Source organism: Ascaphus truei, chromosome 1 (assembly GCF_040206685.1).
Source record: "Ascaphus truei isolate aAscTru1 chromosome 1, aAscTru1.hap1, whole genome shotgun sequence".
In the NCBI taxonomy this organism is placed as follows: Eukaryota; Metazoa; Chordata; class Amphibia; order Anura; family Ascaphidae; genus Ascaphus; species Ascaphus truei.
The window spans coordinates 510,724,361-510,743,994 of record NC_134483.1 but is presented as its reverse complement, the minus strand read 5'-3'; the positions used below and the strand labels follow the sequence as shown (position 1 = coordinate 510,743,994).

Genomic DNA, 19,634 nt, shown 5'->3' with positions numbered 1-19,634 from the left:
GATGAAATAAGCTCTCATGTATATAAAGAGAGAATAGTTAGTGATACTGTTTCAAGTCTGCTAGATGTGTCTGATTAGTAAGCAAAGCTGAACAGTGCCTTAATGCTATTACAGCACCAGGAAGCATCTCAAGGGGGAATGTGCAATCCTCACTATACTCCAGTCCAGGGGCAGTTCTAATGTAACATATGCTTTGCTCCATCAATGTAAACAGGAAAAGTAGTGTTCTGATTGCTAAATGGTGTTTTGTGCAAAACTTTAATAAAATATCAACGGGCTCCTCCTGTTTGTTTTTCTTCCAAGAGGAAAGACTTTCGTTATCTACAGTAATACACTGGTGTCTGTTGCATGGAAAATTGAAGATTTGGATGGGTGATACATTTGTCTCTTAATAATCTGTTTGTCTTTCTATCAATTTAAAAAGTTATGTGTGGTTTAGATTAAAATCCACCAATTTACACCAACCATGAACCATGAACCACACCACAGAAATTTTGTTGGGGAATTTGAAGTGATTTTTCACTGAAGATTTTTGAGGTCTGTCGGAGTAAAAACCAAATCAAACTTGTCTACTCAGGAAGTAATGTTACATTGTGCAGAGTTAGTAGTGTACTTAAAGGAGTGTTCTCTGCTTGTGTTAGGTTTGTTGGGTAACTGCTTGTGTTTGTTTTGTGCCTCAGGATAAGGCTGTTGCAGAGCCCGTCAGCCGTCTGTTAGAGACAACGCTACGCAGCACGCATATGCCAAGCCGCATTGGAGCTCTGCACGGCATCCTCTACATCCTGGAGTGCGACCTGCTGGATGAAACCGCGAAGCAGCTCATTCCAATCATCAGCGAATATCTGCTTTCTAATCTGAGAGGGATAGCACAGTAAGTGCTCTGCACAGCTTCTCACTTTGCCAAGAGTCCTGTGCTCAAATTGTACAACAGCACGTCAGGGGGGAGTCCGGCCGGCAAATCTTTTCTAAGCCCACCGTGTGACCCTGTTTGCTAGCAGAGCACTGTGTTGCCTCTCTGGCAGTCAAGGGCTTAATGTGGTACTCCCTGCCATTTATAGCTACTGACCCCCTAACGCCAGCATGTTCTTCAACCACTGCACAACATTTACATACATACACACGTTACATGCACATTAAATCCCGGCAACATTTAAAATGGTGGTTGTAGTTTCTTATTCGCCCCGGAGATTTGAGCCGCCATATTATTTTCCCAGAAGGGAGCCCGACACCGGCAGCTACCGTGGTAATTATTTCGGTTTCCGGGGAGTTCCTTGAGCTGAAAAAAGCCAGGTTCAGCTGGAAGGGCCCTCTATTTTCCATTCATGGAAAAATCAACAAAACTAATCCCAGCCTACTTTATACACTGAGACACAGGAGGCTGTAGACTAGGGGTGGGCAACTCTAGTCCTCAAGGGCCACCAACAGGTCAGGTTTTCAGGAACCCCTGCTTCAGCGCAGGCAGCTCAATCAATGACAGCCACCTGTGCTGAATCAAGGATATCCTGAAAACCTGACCTGTTGGTGGCCCTTAAGAGACTTTAGTTGACCACCCCTGCTGTAGACTATGGCCTCGTGCCCAGTGACCGCGTGGCGCAAACAAAGAGACGGCCCTCTATGGGACAGGCCTTTGTCAGTGCGCCATCGCACATGCACGATGGCACAACCACTTTTTGAAAAGTTAAATGTGACTTTTGGTGCGGCGGCCGAGCAATGGTCACGACGGTGGCTCAGCCAATGAAGTCGGACCAGCCGCGTGACTGAAGTCCTCAGATCACTCAGGTGAAGGCCACGTGTGCCGCCAGCCGCTCCTTAGCGCGTGCAGTCACTGGGGCAGTAGCCTTAGATGTACAGTGCTTAGTCAACTGAAAAGCGTGGAAACAGCTGTGGGGAACGCTGCACATTTTTTTTAGATTGACATTAAAAGTATATAAAGAAGTACACGCATTATGCTGAAGTGCTTCTCGTATAATTGCATGCTCCATTTTTTTTAGAGATAGATATCCTTATCTATATTGTATTGTATGTCTTTATTTATATAGCGCCATTAATGTACATTGCGCTTCACAGTAGTAATACATGTGGTAATCGAATAAATAACAGATAATATAAGTAACAGATCATGGGAATAAGTGCTTTAGACATAAACATAACATTAAGGAAGAGGAGTCTCTGCCCCGAGGAGCTTACAATCTAATTGGTAGGTAGGGAGAACGTACAGAGACAGCAGGAGGGAGTTCTGGTAAGTGCATCTGCAGGGGGCCAAGCTTTATGTATCATGTGTTCAGAATATTAACAGTGCTATTCGTATGCTTCTTTAAGCAAGTGTGTCTTAAGGTGGGTCTTAAAGGTGGGTAGAGAGGGTGCTAGTCGGTTACCGAGGGGAAGGGCATTCAGAGGTGTGGGGCAGTCAGTGAAAAAAGTTTAAGGCGGGAGAGGGCTTTAGATACAAAGGGGGTAGAAAGAAGACATCCTTGAGCAGAACGCAAGAGTCGGGATGTAGATATCCTTATCTATACAGGCATACCCCGGTTTAAGGACACTCACTTTAAGTACACTCGCGAGTAAGTACATATCGCTCAATAGGCAAACAGTAGCTCGCGCATGCGCCTGTCAGCACGTCCTGCACAGCAATAATAGCTCCCTACCTGTGCCAAAGCTGTGCGCAAGCGGGGAGACTATAGAGCATGTTACACATGTGTTATTTACATCAGTTATGCACGTATTGCAGTACAGTACATGCATCGATAAGTGGGGGAAAAGGTAGTGCTTCACTTTAAGTACATTTTCACTTTACATACATGCTCCGGTCCCATTGCGTACGCTAATGCGGGGTATGCCTGTATATCCTTTTCTACTTCTTTTTACAGCTGTGTGAATCTTCATAACCAACAGCATGTCTTGGTAATGTGTGCTGCAGCTTTCTACTTAATTGAGAACTACCCACTAGATGTTGGTCCAGAATTCACTGGAGGTATTATACAGGTGGGTACAATACAACATACAGTTAGGTGGGGGAAGGAAATCTATCTGGGCTTGTTTTGTGTGTGTTGGTAATAACAATTGGTAAAGGAGACTATCCGGAATCCCAGGCATGATGATCTTAATCAACATTGAGGCTGACGTTAGTTAACGGAAGCAGCCATTTTGTTCTATCCCAGTTCTGGGCTTCTTACAGGTAGACACTTGGAATTCATAGAGCTGCTTCTCGTAACTTAATACGTTCATTGTGGCCAAAATGGTAAGTAGTTTAGTGGCCATAGTTTGTTTTAAACAATTAGTAATATTTTTATTAAACTAATAATTAATAATTTCTTAAGCTGATATCTTATTGCTAAGAGAAGTTGAAAACTTTCTTGTTGATTACAGTGCACTTTCCTAAAACTAGAAACGTTTTCAGTTTTGAAAAGCTGTTTATTTTGCACAATTCTCTGTTTCAGTATCAAATGATTGTTTTGAATATAAACAAAATTAAGTGCAGCATTTATCGAGCTGTAGAAAAGTGTGTGTGTGTGTGTGTGTGTATACCCTCTTTGAATTCAAAGAGGGTGTACTTTCTTTTGTACTTTCTTTTTCACATGACTGTGTGTGTGTGTGTGCGCGTGTCTCTCTCCCACTGCAGCAATATTCCCTTGCTGTAATGGGAGCACTGTATGCTAGGTGATGATGGTGAAAGGCAGAGTTGCAGACCTGTCTTAGGCCTGGGACCCGCTGCGCCCGGAGGCGCGGGCGGCTGCACGGGCTTTCCCCACCAGCAGGGGAATCCTGCCGAGCCGGTCCCGGTCCCCCCTGGCTGCACAGCTCACTACACGCTGTGACGCGTCAGCCGCTACGGGATACAAGAGAATTGTGATCCCTAGCGTTGACGCGTCACGTGGTGGGGCTGTGAGCCAATGAGGAGGGGAGGCTTCGGGAGGAGGAGAGGCTTCGGGGAGCGGGGAGAAGTGTGGAGGGAAAGCAGCGTGAGTGCCTGTCTGTGTATGTATGTGTGTGTCTGAGTGCCTCTCTGTGTTTGTGTATGTGTGTGCCTGAGTGCGTGAGTGCCTGCCTCTGTGTGTGTGTGTGTGTGTGTGTGTGTGTGTGTGTGTGTGTGTGTGTGTGTGTGTGTGTGTGTGTGTGTGTGTGTGTGTGTGTGTGTGTGTGCCTGCATGTGTGTATGAGTGCCAGCCTGAGCCCGTGGAGGGAGGGGGGGGGGGAGAGTAGCGGGTCCCTCCGCTCAAGCCACGCCCCCCCTCCCGCTCAAGCCTCCCACTTCCTCCACCTCCCGCTCCGGCTCCCGCTCCCTACAGACCGCATATCGCGGTCTCTGTATGTCAGCGCCCCGCCTGTCTGCAGTGCGGGAGCGCTGACGGAGGGAGCGGGGCCTTAGCCTAAGACATGTGAATGTGCTCACACGTGATATACTTTGGCTATATGCTTACAGTGGAGGTTTTTTGTTGCCCTTTTCACCCACCATAACTTAAAATATATATTATATATATTACATTTTTTCATGTTTCATTCATAACATTGCCTGCAGGGCAACTTTATATTCAAAATCCTGTTATAAGGCTGTTTCATTTGAATCTTGTTATAAGCCTTCTGCATCAGATTTTAGTCATCTGTAGGATTGAAAGTTTCATATCACAATCAATCTACCCAGAGCGGCTTTAATCCATCCCCTTCCATTTCTTAATTAGCTGCTTGTTGGATTTGGTCGCTTCGGTGCTTCCCGAGATGCGTTAGTGACAGAAATTGACAAATTCATGTTAAAGTAGAGTAATAGAAACAGGGTTATTCATAAAACTGTGTTACGGGCAATCGTCAAATTTTTGCATGGAGAACCCTCATTGAAGTCGGTGGAAGTTGACTGCGATAGTGCCCTGATTGGCACTATCTGTATTAGTAATTGGTTGTGTTTTGCGTTAAAAAAAAAAATGTGGACTGGAAATACTTGTGTACAAGACCAGGAGTGACAAACTCCAGTACTCAGGGGCCACCATCCGGTTTTAAAGGCATCCCTGCTTCAGCGCAGGGGGCTGTCATTGACTGAGCTACCTGTGCTGAATCGGAGAGATCCTGAAAACCTGACCTGTTGGTGGCCCTTGAGGACTGGAGTTGGCCGCCCCTGTACTAAACACTTAAGAGCAGCTGTTACATTTGTACTTCCCTTTGTTCCTTTGATACGGCCTCTGTGCTGCTGTGTGCAGTGATGCAGACTCTGTGCTGCTGTGTGCAGTGATGCAGTCTCTGTGCTGCTGTGTGCAGTGATGCAGTCTCTGTGCTGCTGTGTGCAGTTATGCAGTCTCTGTGCTGCTGTGTGCAGTGATGCAGTCTCTGTGCTGCTGTGTGCAGTGATGCAGTCTCTGTGCTGATGTGTGCAGTGATGCGGTCTCTGTGCTGCTGTGTGCAGTGATGCAGTCTCTGTGCTGCTGTGTGCAGTGATGCAGTCTCTGTGCTGCTGTGTGCAGTGATGCAGTCTCTGTGCTGCTGTGTGCAGTGATGCAGTCTCTGTGCTGATGTGTGCAGTGATGCGGTCTCTGTGCTGCTGTGTGCAGTGATGCCGTCTCTGTGCTGATGTGTGCAGTGATGCGGTCTCTGTGCTGCTGTGTGCAGTGATGCAGTCTCTGTGCTGCTGTGTGCAGTGATGCGGTCTCTGTGCTGCTGTGTGCAGTGATGCGGTCTCTGTGCTGCTGTGTGCAGTGATGCAGTCTCTGTGTTGCTGTGTGCAGTGATGCAGTCTCTGTGCTGCTGTGTGCAGTGATGCAGTCTCTGTGCTGCTGTGTGCAGTGATGCAGTCTCTGTGCTGATGTGTGCAGTGATGCAGTCTCTGTGCTGATGTGTGCAGTGATGCGGTCTCTGTGCTGCTGTGTGCAGTGATGCAGTCTCTGTGCTGCTGTGTGCAGTGATGCAGTCTCTGTGCTGATGTGTGCAGTGATGCAGTCTCTGTGCTGCGGTGTGCAGTGATGCAGTCTCTGTGCTGATGTGTGCAGTGATGCGGTCTCTGTGCTGATGTGTGCAGTGATGCGGTCTCTGTGCTGATGTGTGCAGTGATGCGGTCTCTGTGCTGCTGTGTGCAGTGATGCAGTCTGTGCTGCTGTGTGCAGTGATGCAGTCTCTGTGCTGATGTGTGCAGTGATGCAGTCTCTGTGCTGCTGTGTGCAGTGATGCAGTCTCTGTGCTGCTGTGTGCAGTGATGCAGTCTCTGTGCTGCTGTGTGCAGTGATGCAGTCTCTGTGCTGATGTGTGCAGTGATGCAGTCTCTGTGCTGCTGTGTGCAGTGATGCAGTCTCTGTGCTGCTGTGTGCAGTGATGCAGTCTCTGTGCTGCTGTGTGCAGTGATGCAGTCTCTGTGCTGATGTGTGCAGTGATGCAGTCTCTGGGCTGCTGTGTGCAGTGATGCAGTCTCTGTGCTGCTGTGTGCAGTGAAGCAGTCTCTGTGCTGATGTGTGCAGTGATGCGGTCTCTGTGCTGATGTGTGCAGTGATGCGGTCTCTGTGCTGCTGTGTGCAGTGATGCGGTCTCTGTGCTGCTGTGTGCAGTGATGCGGTCTCTGTGCTGCTGTGTGCAGTGATGCAGTCTCTGTGCTGCTGTGTGCAGTGATGCAGTCTCTGTGCTGCTGTGTGCAGTGATGCAGTCTCTGTGCTGCTGTGTGCAGTGATGCAGTCTCTGTGCTGATGTGTGCAGTGATGCAGTCTCTGTGCTGATGTGTGCAGTGATGCAGTCTCTGTGCTGATGTGTGCAGTGATGCAGTCTCTGTGCTGATGTGTGCAGTGATGCGGTCTCTGTGCTGCTGTGTGCAGTGATGCGGTCTCTGTGCTGCTGTGTGCAGTGATGCAGTCTCTGGGCTGCTGTGTGCAGTGATGCAGTCTCTGTGCTGATGTGTGCAGTGATGCAGTCTCTGTGCTGCTGTGTGCAGTGATGCAGTCTCTGTGCTGATGTGTGCAGTGATGCAGTCTCTGTGCTGATGTGTGCAGTGATGCAGTCTCTGTGCTGATGTGTGTAGTGATGCAGTCTCTGTGCTGATGTGTGCAGTGATGCAGTCTCTGTGCTGATGTGTGCAGTGATGCAGTCTCTGTGCTGCTGTGTGCAGTGATGCAGTCTCTGTGCTGATGTGTGCTGTGATGCAGTCTCTGTGCTGCTGTGTGCAGTGATGCAGTCTCTGTGCTGCTGTGTGCAGTGATGCAGTCTCTGTGCTGCTGTGTGCAGTGATGCAGTCTCTGTGCTGCTGTGTGCAGTGATGCAGTCTCTGTACTGCTGTGTGCAGTGATGCAGTCTCTGTGCTGCTGTGTGCAGTGATGCAGTCTCTGTGCTGATGTGTGCTGTGATGCGGTCTCTGTGCTGATGTGTGCAGTGATGCAGTCTCTGTGCTGCTGTGTGCAGTGATGCAGTCTCTGTGCTGCTGTGTGCAGTGATGCAGTCTCTGTGCTGCTGTGTGCAGTGATGCAGTCTCTGTGCTGCTGTGTGCAGTGATGCAGACTCCCTGAAAGAAATTCAAATTGTCCGAAGAGGCCAATCGCACTTCTGTTAACGTGAGTGGTGATGCGATCTGCCGCTTCAGATATTACATTGGGTCATTGGTGGCATATATTTCTTTTTATAACTGTAACACCTCCTTCAGTATATTTAAATAAGGGCTTGCTAACATTGAATATGTTTGAAGAGTTTTTAAAGGGGAATGTCTAACTTCAAAAAAGCACGTCATCAAATCCTATGGGATATACGATGCATCCTGCTTTCATTACAGAGCCATATGTGACTGAGCAAAGGGTTCTGCAGAGATGCCAAAATTAGCATAGACAACTCTGGTAGGATTTACATTATGACGAGCTATGTGGTCAGCAGGAAGATACTGTAAATGCATCTTGCAAGTGGAAAGTAAGGTTGGCTCATGTAGATGGAAGCTTAATTTTATAATGAAGTTTGGCTAAGGCATAAGGAGATACGAGTAATCCGTGATAACCGTTAGTAGGGGAGACTCCTGCCTCTCCGGCACCATGGCTTTAGCTACTACGCCTTTTAAAAATACACAGTCCTTCTGCTGCTTGTAGTTGATGCCCCTCCAGCAGTTAAGAAGCAAATTAAAATGTTTAGGAATCAATTATTAGTACAGGTTCTTATTACATTTCAACCACACATTATGGTGAGTAAAAAAAAAAGTGATTAAAAACAGTCCAGCTTACAGTGTACAGCAAATAAAAATATCACTTGTGAGCACATTCACATGTCTGACAGGTCTGCACCCCTGCTTTTCATTATTCTCATCATACAATGCTTCCACTGAAGCCAGGGATTCTGGGACATGACATGCAAATGAGCACAGTGTGTCACCTTTTACTTCATATCCATTTTACCATGGACCCCTACAAGCTTATGCTTGCCGCATTACACAGCTGAACAGCACAGCCTGGGCTAAATAAGTGCAGAGCCAGTAAACCTGCTCACAGGTGGCTGTTTCAACCTTTTGGGTCTCATCAGTGTCAGGCTTATACTGGCTTTGCAATGTGAAGTTGGAATAGGTTTCAAACACACACTACATTTCAGACAGATAGATCTCGTTCAGGAATGTCAAAATATCATCAATTTGTTGAATGGTTATCCACCCATGAATACTTCTCTTGCTTTGCTTAGATGTGTGGTGTGATGGTCTCAGGAAGTGAAGAGTCAACGCCATCCATTATCTACCATTGTGTCCTGAGAGGCTTGGAGCGTCTCCTCCTGTCTGAGCAGCTCTCCAGGCTGGATGGAGAGGCTTTAGTGAAACTGAGCGTTGACAGAGTCAATATGCACAGCCCCCACAGGGCAATGACCGCGCTGGGACTGATGCTCACCTGCATGTACACAGGTGGGCTGTTACAAACTTTAGCATTTGTTGACGTCTTGGTTATACAGTAGGGCAGGGGGGCGCAAACTGGGAGGGCGCAACATTTTCTAAGGGGAGGCGCCGCACTTAGAGGCCCCGCGCTCTTCCCAACAAAGCTTAAATTGAGAGCGCGGGCACTCAGTAACTGCCTCTCATCTTTTCTCTGGCTTCTCCTGGCGACACCAAATGCCAACTGCATGACAACGTGACATGACATCGTATCATCGCGTTGCCATGACAATGTGACATCACGACGCCACAGATGAGATGCCGGAGAGCAGGTAAGAGGCGGGGGTGGGGGGCGCCACATAAAGTTTGCGCACCCCTGCAGTAGAGCACTAATAGTATTCCTCATCATTAATGTACAGTATTCCTGTTTGATGCGGTGCTTAACATTACTAATTCCCATATAATGTAAAATATTGCAGAGCGGAGATACAAATCATTGTTTAATCCTCAGTGACTGTGTCTTACAATATTAACTTAAATCAATGGAAAATGCTGTGTACACCAGATATATACAGAATTGAGGGTGCCAATCAAGACTTGAAGAAATGGGTAATAATCCAATGAGGATGTTATCTTGGAAAATACTTGGGAATATTAACTTCCAGAGGTAAAAGGCAATGAGCAAGAGATTAAAGCTGAGATTTAGGGAGGAGCAGAGTAAAAATACGGCCTTTTTTGAGAAGTAGAGAAATATCTAAGTGATGTGCCATTTAAAGCAGCAAAGCGTGCGCACCCATACGGTTAATGAATGATACTCAGAATGCAGGACAGGGAAGAAATGAGAATGAAATAAAAACAGTAAAACACTCCCTAAACAATGCGTTCAAACATGTCAAGAGAGATTTAGAGATATAGAGATATAGATATATAGATAGATGTGTGTGTATATATAGATTATTTTTTTTTTTTTTTTTAAAGCAACAATTTTAACCTATTTAACAGACCAATCATGTTACTGTAATTTAACGTGGTCCTTCAGGGACTGCACCCCTAAAAGCTACATCAAGTGATACTACTTTTGTCTCCATCTAGGAAAAGAGAAAATCAGTCCTGGTCGTACCACCGAGCCCAGTCCTGCAGCGCCAGACAGCGAGTCTGTTATTGTGGCCATGGAACGAGTGTCTGTGCTGTTTGACAGGTAAGGGCAGCGGTGCTCTGTTAGAAGAAACACAGTGCTGAAAGAAGTGTGCATTTCTGCACTGCAATCCGTGTTTGGAGTCTGACATTTTAGAGACTGCTAATGCCATTTAAGTTACAGCAGCATCACTAGAATATTACTTTGCGTTCTGGCAATAGTAAGTGTGTACGTACATCTTTTTTTAATGTATTTTTAGTTCATGGGAAGTTAGGGGTAGGAAGTTAAATTTTGCATTCTAATAGTGTATACTGGGCCTCTTTTCTCTGGTTCACGGGGGTTTTTAGACCATTGCAATTGTTTGTTTCAATTTATGAAATCTTTAACCAAGAAATAATACATTTCAGGGTTGCCTCTCATTTTCAGAGTTGCACGTTATATTTAAAGACATTTAATGGACAGTTAGACAACATGTGTTATGGGCATATTTAACAGTTGCAGACATGATTAACATGTGAGACAGCCAACGTCCTGAAAGAACTTAAACATTCCCACAATACTGAGAAACCCCAACAAACCTGGGGCCAATGTTTCTATGGACACTCCATAGTGTGTGGCTAGTCTGTTCGTTTGAGGCTAACCTGCGTGTCAGAAGAGATCAGCAGATGCTGCGTAACCTCACCTCTGGGATCGGACCTATGCAAGATTTCTGAAAAAACTAAAGGACCATTTAAAAGTGATGTACTCCTAGGTGGGAACGGGCCTGAAGAAGGGCCACAGTGCCCGATACGTAGCCCCCCTTTATACGTTGGACATCGTGTGTGTTTAGTAGCTTGTTTAGCTGCTCTGGTATATTTTGATTTGAGCCCTGATATCTTTCAGTGCCTGTGCTCTTTTGGTTGGGAAGTCTTCCCCTATTTCTCCCCCCCTCCCTGTTTTCCCTTGTTCGTTGGGTTTTTCTCAGAATTGGGGGAATGGGGGACACTGATTTATAGCATTACCCTGCGTGTGTTTTTCACCATGTGTTGGTGGTTTTTTTTCACCATTTATTGATGCTTATGATTAAACTTTGTGGCTTCTCCTTGCGCTTCATGATGTGAATTGCATTTTTTTTTATTGCTGTGGGTGTTGTGGTAATGAGTATATTTTGTGAGGATTTGGTTTATGAGATTAATGGTTGTTTGTGGTAGTGCTGACTGGCTTTCTATATGTGTATCCAGTTTAAAGCATGTTCCCCTATTCCAGGGTACTGAAGCTTGTTTAATAAGATAATATGATGAACAGTATGAAAAGCATTTGCAAAATCAAGGAATATTGCACCAGTAAGTTGTCCCAGTTCCATTCCACACTGTATCTCGATGCAAACGTTTGAGAGGGTAGTTACCGTGCGAAAGCCGGATTGGATTTGCCAGAGGAAATTTGTCTTGTTCCAGTAATCGCTTAATTGGGAGTGGACACATTTTCCCGTATTGGGAGAAGGGAGATTGGTCTGCAGTTGGAGACATTGTTTTTGTCCCCCCTTTAGTGTACTGGAACAACTAGCAGTTTTCCTGGTCTGTGGTATATGGCATGGAGACCAAATAGAGTTGATTAGGCAGATAAGCAGTATGGCAAAGACTGGGGCACTGAGTCATAAGAACTTTGCTTGCCCTAGGAGAGCTCCACATTGGCTGGTTAGTTTTAATATTAGGAGCGCATGTGTAATCTCCTCAGATCCTGGGACAAACTGTAAGCACTGTTGGTAGGAGGGTTGGGTTTTAGGGGTTTCTCCCAGGTTGAGCTTCATGATTGTAGTTAGGGTTGTATTTTGATAGTTGGGAAGTAGCACACCCCACAAAGTTTGCATTGTCAGTGGGATTAGTATAATTTTTTTTGATATTAGACGGTTGTTGGTGGCGAGAAGGCTGGAATATATTGTTGAGGACCTAGAAGTTTTCTGGATTTTATATATTGTGGTGAAAATGGTCCGTATAATATTGGGCTTTTGCTAGTCTTGTTTGCCTTGTGCATGTATTCCGCAGGCATCTGCAGTTAAGATCCTCGATAGTGCAAGTTATTCTATGTATTGCTTTATTTTGTACTGTCTTTATCATGATCAGTGGCAAATAAGCAATGGTAATGTCCATTTAATATGAACATCATAATGTTTATTTTTTTTAAATGTCTTTGAAATCTTTTCAGTCATACTGTATTTTGTCAAATTTCCCACTGGTATGATCAGTATATATTAGCCCTTTGAAGTTTAGGCCATTTCGTTTGTATGCCCTCAGACCACCGATGGAAATATTATGCATTCTGACAGTAAATAAGAGTGCATGCAACAATAGCTATTTAACTTGGATATGACCTATCGCCGTAATGTGTATATTTTCTAATCAAAGATAGTGTGAATAAATACTGATGCAGAATCATCTCACTGCGCTGCTTCCCTCACTGAACACATGCAAGGATTATACATAAATTCCTTCAAATTTAATTGACTTCTGCTTCAAGGATCATAAGATTATTATTTATTATTATTATTCTGTGATAATACCATAGAGGGGGCAGGGAAATAAGTATATCATTATTTTCTTCTGCGGTTCATTTATCTGTTAATATTCACTTACAACTGTAGCTTTTGCTGCTCATGCATTGTGAGGACTGACTAACTTTTTTTCTTTTTTTGCTGATGTATTTAGGATCAGAAAAGGTTTCCCCTTTGAAGCTCGAGTCGTGGCAAGGATCCTGCCGCAGTTTCTGGATGACTTTTTCCCCCCGCAAGATGTAATGAACAAAGTAATTGGGGAATTTCTATCCAACCAGCAGCCCTACCCACAATTCATGGCAACTGTAGTTTACAAGGTATTGTTCTTCTAACCAATGTTTGCAATGTGTATGAAACCCCTGGAGTTTGTAGGTAGTGATTGTGCTGCACACACATAAGGGTACAGCTGATTGCTTGGTTTACACGTGACATACATTTGTCACAATTTTGCTTCCATCAAATTCTTAATATTTTCACCCTAAGAAAAATCCACTGCTGAAGGATTAAAACCTTGGTCCATATGATGCCATAAACAGCGAGAGAATACAGTACAGTATGTTGTTCTTTCCACTTTACAGTTTTACTAAAGCAGTAAATTAAGATTGATTGTTTTGATTCTATTCTTTTTGCAATCGCTCAGAGCCTCATCCAAGAAGCACATTCAGATGGCAGATATGTTCGTTTGTGATTGGGCCCCTCTGCTAGTAATTCATCTTGTTCTACGTTGCTTGTATTTTCCCCGCCACTTCCACTTCAGAGGCTGTTTGAAGAGGCATATTCCTATTGTGCTGAAAAGCCTTGTCTTTTGCGTTGCATATTCTCTACTTTATTTCTGTGTAGTGTAGTGTAGTGTAGTGTAGCAGCTTGCTGTGTGTGACTGCCAAACTGGCTAAGGCAGAAAACACTGAAGAGTGTTAAATAATGTGTGTTTGCTGTTACAGTAATTCACAAAATACTCATTGGCATTAAGCAATGTCCCATACCAGTGTTTCTTAAAGGTAAAGGGTATAGCAGGTTGACTAATTTTCTCACGCATTGCTATAAACCAATTTTATAAAACCGATAGTTGGATAGCCTGTTTTGAGAGCGTTTATTAATTGCTTGTTAATTAAATAGTTTAGTTTTATTTGTCATATATTTAGCATATTTTGTATATTTGATTTGCATCTCCTGAAGTGTTTTTCCTCCACTACTTATCCAATATCACTTGCAGCAAACCTAATGCTACCCATAGTGCAGGGCTGGCCAACTCCAATTCTCAAGGGCCACCTCAAGGGCCACCAACAGGCCAGGTGTTGGGGATATCCCTGCTTAAGCACAGTTGGCTCAATCAGTGGCTCAGTCATTGTGAGTGAGCCACCTGGGCTGAAGCAGGGATATCCTTAAAACCTGGCCTGTTGCTGGCTCTTGAGGATTGGAGTTGGCCATCCCTACCATAATGGATTAATCCTTGTGTCAGGAACTATTTACAACCAAGTGTTGGTTCCCTGTGTACACCCACCAAGGGCAAGTATAGAAAGTCCATCCAGACATGTTGAGCCAAGTTAGAATGTATAAGAAACCTCACTTGTTGAGCAGAACTACACACGGATACAGCTGGGCGCTCGTCACTCACAGAATTCTTGTCTGCATGTGCTTTACATGCCATGAATCAGAGATAAGTGCTCCAGGCTGTGAATCATATATAGTGAATTGTGTTTAAAAATAAAGCATGCATGACAGTACTGTCACATCTTTCAGCACAGAGCTACACACTGCACCTGCACACACAATATATAAAACGAACGAGCTTTAAAGATAGAGTAGGATAGCTGACACCACCAATACTGTAGATTCCAGAATTTAGAACTGAACAGAGGTGAATTACGAAAGTAATAAGTTCTTCTGACTTGTGTTCTTGTATAAACTCCGTCCAAGCGATGCTATTCTTACATGTTTGGCAATTTAATTTAAAGCTGATGAGTAAGCAGCAGCTACGTCTTCAATGAAGACCAGATGCAGGGCATCTTAAATCTAAAACATGTTAAAGTGCGTCATTTACTGTTAATGCACAATATTTATTTTCATGCTTTCTAATTAAAGTCTTTTGTTGCCTCATAAAATGCACTAGGCCAGTGGTTCTCATACTTCTTCTCAGAGCCCTGTACCAGACCATGTTTGGGGGAGAGGGGGGGGGGGAGAAACAGCCAATATCCTGCCGATATGCATGTTACATTAATTGATTTGTGCTGATTATTTCTGAAACCTGATGTTGGCGGCTGTCCCTATGTTGTTATATATATATACAGTATATATATATATATATGTATGTATGTATGTATGTATTTTTTTATATTCAGTCTTGTGCGTCTTAAATTTCAGATGTTTTTGTTACATTTGATGCAAGTTTCTTAAGGTTAACACTAGTTTAGGACTGACCGGTCAGATTACATTGAATAGGCAGTGGAAATTGATGCAAAGAAATCAAACTTTGATACAATGAGTTCTCATATGTGAGCAAGGTAACTTTTCCTGTTGTCCCACATATCCACGCCATATATATTTATAGGAAGATGAATTCATAGTCACATTGCTCACAGCTTCTATTGTGTATCAAAACGTGACATGCTTCCCATTGCATAGAAACAAGAACATCTTTGCTGCCATATGGGGCTGCAACACATTAATGGGCCTGCAATGGATTCCACATCCAACTATGATATTATGTAGTGTAACTTGTCTCATTCTTCTTTTGACAGGTCTTTCAGACATTGCACGCAACCGGACAGTCCTCTATGGTACGTGACTGGGTGATGCTGTCTCTTTCAAACTTCACTCAGAGAACACCAGTTGCCATGGCGATGTGGAGCCTTTCCTGTTTTTTTGTCAGTGCTTCTACTAGCCAGTGGATTTCAGCAATGTATCCTTAATACTTTTACATTAACCACATACTGTATGTACAGATTACAAAAGGTTGCATTTATTCTGATTTGTGTAAAAGGCTGACAAGTTTGAGATGTCCTGTTATTTCAAGCTAGAAATATTCCACAGTGAGAGCACTTCCAAACATACAGAATCCTTCCATACCTTGTGTGCAAAGCAAACTCTTCAACAGTTACATTATCACCATATATACTTTCCCTGTCATGTAAAAGAAATGAGGCTGCTACTTGATAACTTCAGACCAATAAACTCAACCTGTGAGTGTGTTATGAGAGATCAGAAGCAGCCTTAAATAGAAGTTAGCAGAGGAGGCAAACCGCAACATAAACCGTGTATTCTTATAGTAAACATAGCGGGACAGACACAACTGGACCATTTAGATGGTGTTCAAATGGAAAGTAGCTCCTAGATTTAAAATCTTATCGAATTTAAGATTAAACGATTTGCATTTCGTACAATATATTTGTATACATTTTATATCGGCATCATTTTTTTCAATTCGCACAACATAAATCAAATTATTTTGAGAACCATTGCTTTCGCTTTTACATAAATTATTATTGATGGAGTGGAAGAAAAGATGTTGGTTATATATTTATTGAGCATACAAGGTTTTTTCCTTTCCTCTGCGTACTGTATTACGTAATTTCAGGGTTTTTTTGTCGTCATTCATACAAATACTCTTTGGTACTATTTGTGCATACAGATACTGTAGTTATGTTCTAGCTTGCTAGAAAGCATAAAATACTCAAGTTGTGAAAATCAGACAGGCTTACATGTACAGTACCTCATAATTTTTTTTCAAAGTCCATCACAAATAATACCTACTTTCTACCGCAATGTTGGGCTCCTTTGTTGTTAAGACCTGCTGTATTTTTAAACTTGTAAATCTTCACGCAAAATGGGAATAACTACAGCAGAGAGCCAGTTGTAATATTAACATCATGTCTCGGCTTGGTCTCACTGTGAATTGTTCCTTTCTGCTAAATTCTTCCATGTCTTTTGTATTTGTCCAGTTTCTCCATTCTTTCTTCACTCCCATAATCCCAAAATGTACTTTAGTTAGTGTGTCGTTTGTTGCTTGACAAATTTCAATGCAGGGTCCTCATTTAAAGCAATGTTAAAGGCCCCACCAGAGGTAAAGTGGTTAATGTTGGTATTATCTTCCTTTTCCTGTTTTTTCCTTAACCACCACCATAGCCTTCCACATGTTATCAGCAGAATGGGAAAATCAGAGCCAGTGGACATCAACCTGTTTTGTCTGGTGGCTATAGACTTTTACAAACACCAGATTGACGAAGAACTGGATCGAAGAGCCTTTCAGTCGGTGTTTGAGCTGGTGGCCTCTCCTGGAAGTCCCTATCACCGTCTGTTGTTGTGTTTGCAGAATGTTCACAACATTACAGTTTTCTAAACATCTCAGTGGTGAGGTTTATTTCCAGATCTAATGCACAGTTGTAGAACACAAAAAACAAAGGCCGCATTGCTCCGGTTTCAGCCCACAACTGCTTCTAGACCGCTGAGGATCTTTAATTAAACCTCACCAGCCGTAGTCGGAGATTTAGCTCTAAATGGTGATTCTTGTAAATAAGTTCTAATTGCAACTAGGTTCTACTTTATTGCAGTGAATGTAAATGTCACGTTTTAAACATTTACATGTTTTATGGTAGGGACATTACAAGTAGAAACACAATCTACGTTACTAAAGAAAGATGTAGACAAAATCAATCCAACAATACATTCAGTACTTTTACTAACAATCAACTTTGAGGAAGACATTTGTAAGGATTTGTTAAATCTACTCAGATATTGAGGTGACATCTAATTTGACATTGAAGTATTACATTGATATCGGGCCTCAATTATAGTTGCAGTCAACTGTTCCAATTACCTTATGTAATTGACTTAGAAAATAAATATGATTTTGGATACCTTTCGGATTAAAAGAAAACAAGGTAAGATATGGGGCCCTATCAATATAAATCCTAGCATGTCATCTGCTTCTCTCTTTGGACTTTTTAATGTCCTCTAGAATGTGTTTTGGGGGCGTGGGAACATTTGTTCATATACAGCACTGCAGCAATCTTTTCCTTTGCATAATTTGGGTATTGGTATAAATCGTTTTAACTTATATTTCTATATCATGTAAAATATGTATAATTGTAAAACCTATGGTGCATGATGTTCTGTAATTTCGAATTAACAAAGCCACTCTGCTAAGTGTCATTTCATCTGTATTATCTTGTTTTGTTCTGAATGCGTGACCCAAACATTATTTGTGTGCACCACTGACATCCAACATATTATACCTACTTATATTGGCAGGTGTCTAACTTGAGGATGTTTTAAGACCTGGGATAACATTTTAGTTCTATTCATTTGAGTGGAGCCGAACCTTCTTCATACAGTAGAATATTGAATAAGGGTGATAGCAATTGCACAGTCGGAAAACATGGTTTTTGTGCTGTATAATTATTAACTGCCACTGCTTATCCACAGAGCAGGTCAGTGGCATCACTGGTGCAAGAAAAACGTGAGTTGCCGCTGTTGTCACTAGAAATTCCATGCTTGAACCTCTCCTCCTTTATGAACAAGCTATTTTTAGTTTTTCTGTAGACTTAGCGATTCCTTCCTACCTATTTCCTACATGTTTTTCACGTCCTGTACTTCTCGCTCCTATTGCACTCTTCCATAATACCTACATACAGCCGTTTCGACAATTCTTGACTCTCCGCCAGCCCTGCAGCAAACATCTGGCATTTTCAGCGATTTAGGTGCAGTATTAACAAATCATGAGCAATAGTTATTAGTACCACCTAAGTGTGAGCAATGATGGTCAATGCTTCTCCAAAAAATGGCCATCCACGTACATCATTTTCACCCGAATCATCCAACTTTGCATCTTTGTGATACACAAGATTGCTCAGGTTATGTTCCTTATCTTATGTTTTTGTAGCCATTATAGGTCTAATAGTGAAGCTCTTTAAAGATGTGGAAACCTATGAGCTTTTGTGGCAGTTTGAGAGTTTTCAGAAGCTCATACGATTCACTTTTACATTGGGTCCCATGGACTTTCTGGGACCAGCACATCTAAAAGTCAATTCTTACTGCACGTCTTCCATACATCTTGATATCCTCTCAGATCATAATGTGTAGGTGCACGCAGAAAGCCACGGCCAGAATCTCCCCTCCGCCATCAACGGTCATCTTCACAAGCAAATTTCCTCTAAATCACCACACTGTTAAATCAAAAATCACTTGACTGGATCTTTAAACATTTATTTTGCAGAATTCATAACCAAAAGCATGTTTTGGGGGTTTAAAGATCCAGGCAAGTGATTTTTGATTGACCAGTACAGCTACTTAAGGCTCGTTGGGTTTGTGCCTTCCCACGAATTAATGACTTGGCTGAGAAATGTCTTGCCTGTTAATCATTTGGCTCTACTTGGCACTTGTGGGTGATGTTGGTGAACTCCATAGTTGATTTAGCAAATATATCTGCACTGAGACATTTTATGGTAGACTAATATATTTACAGATGTTGTTTTGAAATCTGAACATGCTGATAAACTGTTCATAGCTGATAGGGCATGTTGTAATTGGGATAGTATGTGTTTAATTGAAGGAAGTTTCATACACAATGATTATTCCCAGAAAATATAAATATAATTCATAATACATTTTCCTTACTGTTTATAGAGCCCATTAGTAGTTATATTGGCTTCTCATGTAATGTTTCCAATATAAGATTTCAAAGCCACTTTCCAGATGTTGATATAACCTCTCTCAGCATGTTCCAATTTTGCATCTCTCAAAGAAAAATCTATTGTAATTTGGATACAGTACCTGAACAGTGGAAGTTTAACAATTACTTTCAATTACTTTCAATTACTAAATTGCGTAGACATGCAAATATTCTGTTTCATTTGGCTATACAGCATGTAGCATTAACGCTCTTTGTATATATTTATGATGCCCAGAATAGGGCAACAACTACATGATTAAACACGTTTAATTTAAGATGACAGTACATTGTTCAATGACTCTTGTTTGACAAATTTAAGTTTGGAAATCCATAAGAGAGTTTCAAGCTTTTAAATAAGCTCTCCCTCCATAATAATATTGTCGGCTTCATGTATGATGCCAGAGAATTATCAGAAGCGTAATGAGTTTCTATAAAACAATTTGGGGATCAATAATGAATCCTATTGAAAAATATCCAAATTCCACAACCAGTTCCTTGGCATGGAATCCTAAAAACT

At 42.7% G+C, this 19,634-nt stretch overlaps 1 protein-coding gene across 4 annotated transcripts in view; it reads left to right on the top strand.

The window, feature by feature from the left end:
• The window catches only part of HTT (huntingtin), a 197,298-nt gene extending 177,896 nt beyond the window's left edge, over nucleotides 1-19,402 (top strand). For all 4 annotated transcript variants that reach the window (XM_075570290.1, XM_075570271.1, XM_075570281.1 and 1 more), the window contains 7 exons: nucleotides 681-871; nucleotides 2,868-2,982; nucleotides 8,608-8,821; nucleotides 9,881-9,986; nucleotides 12,605-12,767; nucleotides 15,189-15,349; nucleotides 16,573-19,402. In XM_075570290.1, the coding sequence (XP_075426405.1) occupies nucleotides 681-871; nucleotides 2,868-2,982; nucleotides 8,608-8,821; nucleotides 9,881-9,986; nucleotides 12,605-12,767; nucleotides 15,189-15,349; nucleotides 16,573-16,786 (1,164 nt within the window). In that variant the 3' untranslated portion in view covers nucleotides 16,787-19,402. The remainder of the gene's footprint in view (nucleotides 1-680; nucleotides 872-2,867; nucleotides 2,983-8,607; nucleotides 8,822-9,880; nucleotides 9,987-12,604; nucleotides 12,768-15,188; nucleotides 15,350-16,572) is intronic.
• The last annotated feature ends 232 nt before the right edge of the window (nucleotides 19,403-19,634 follow it).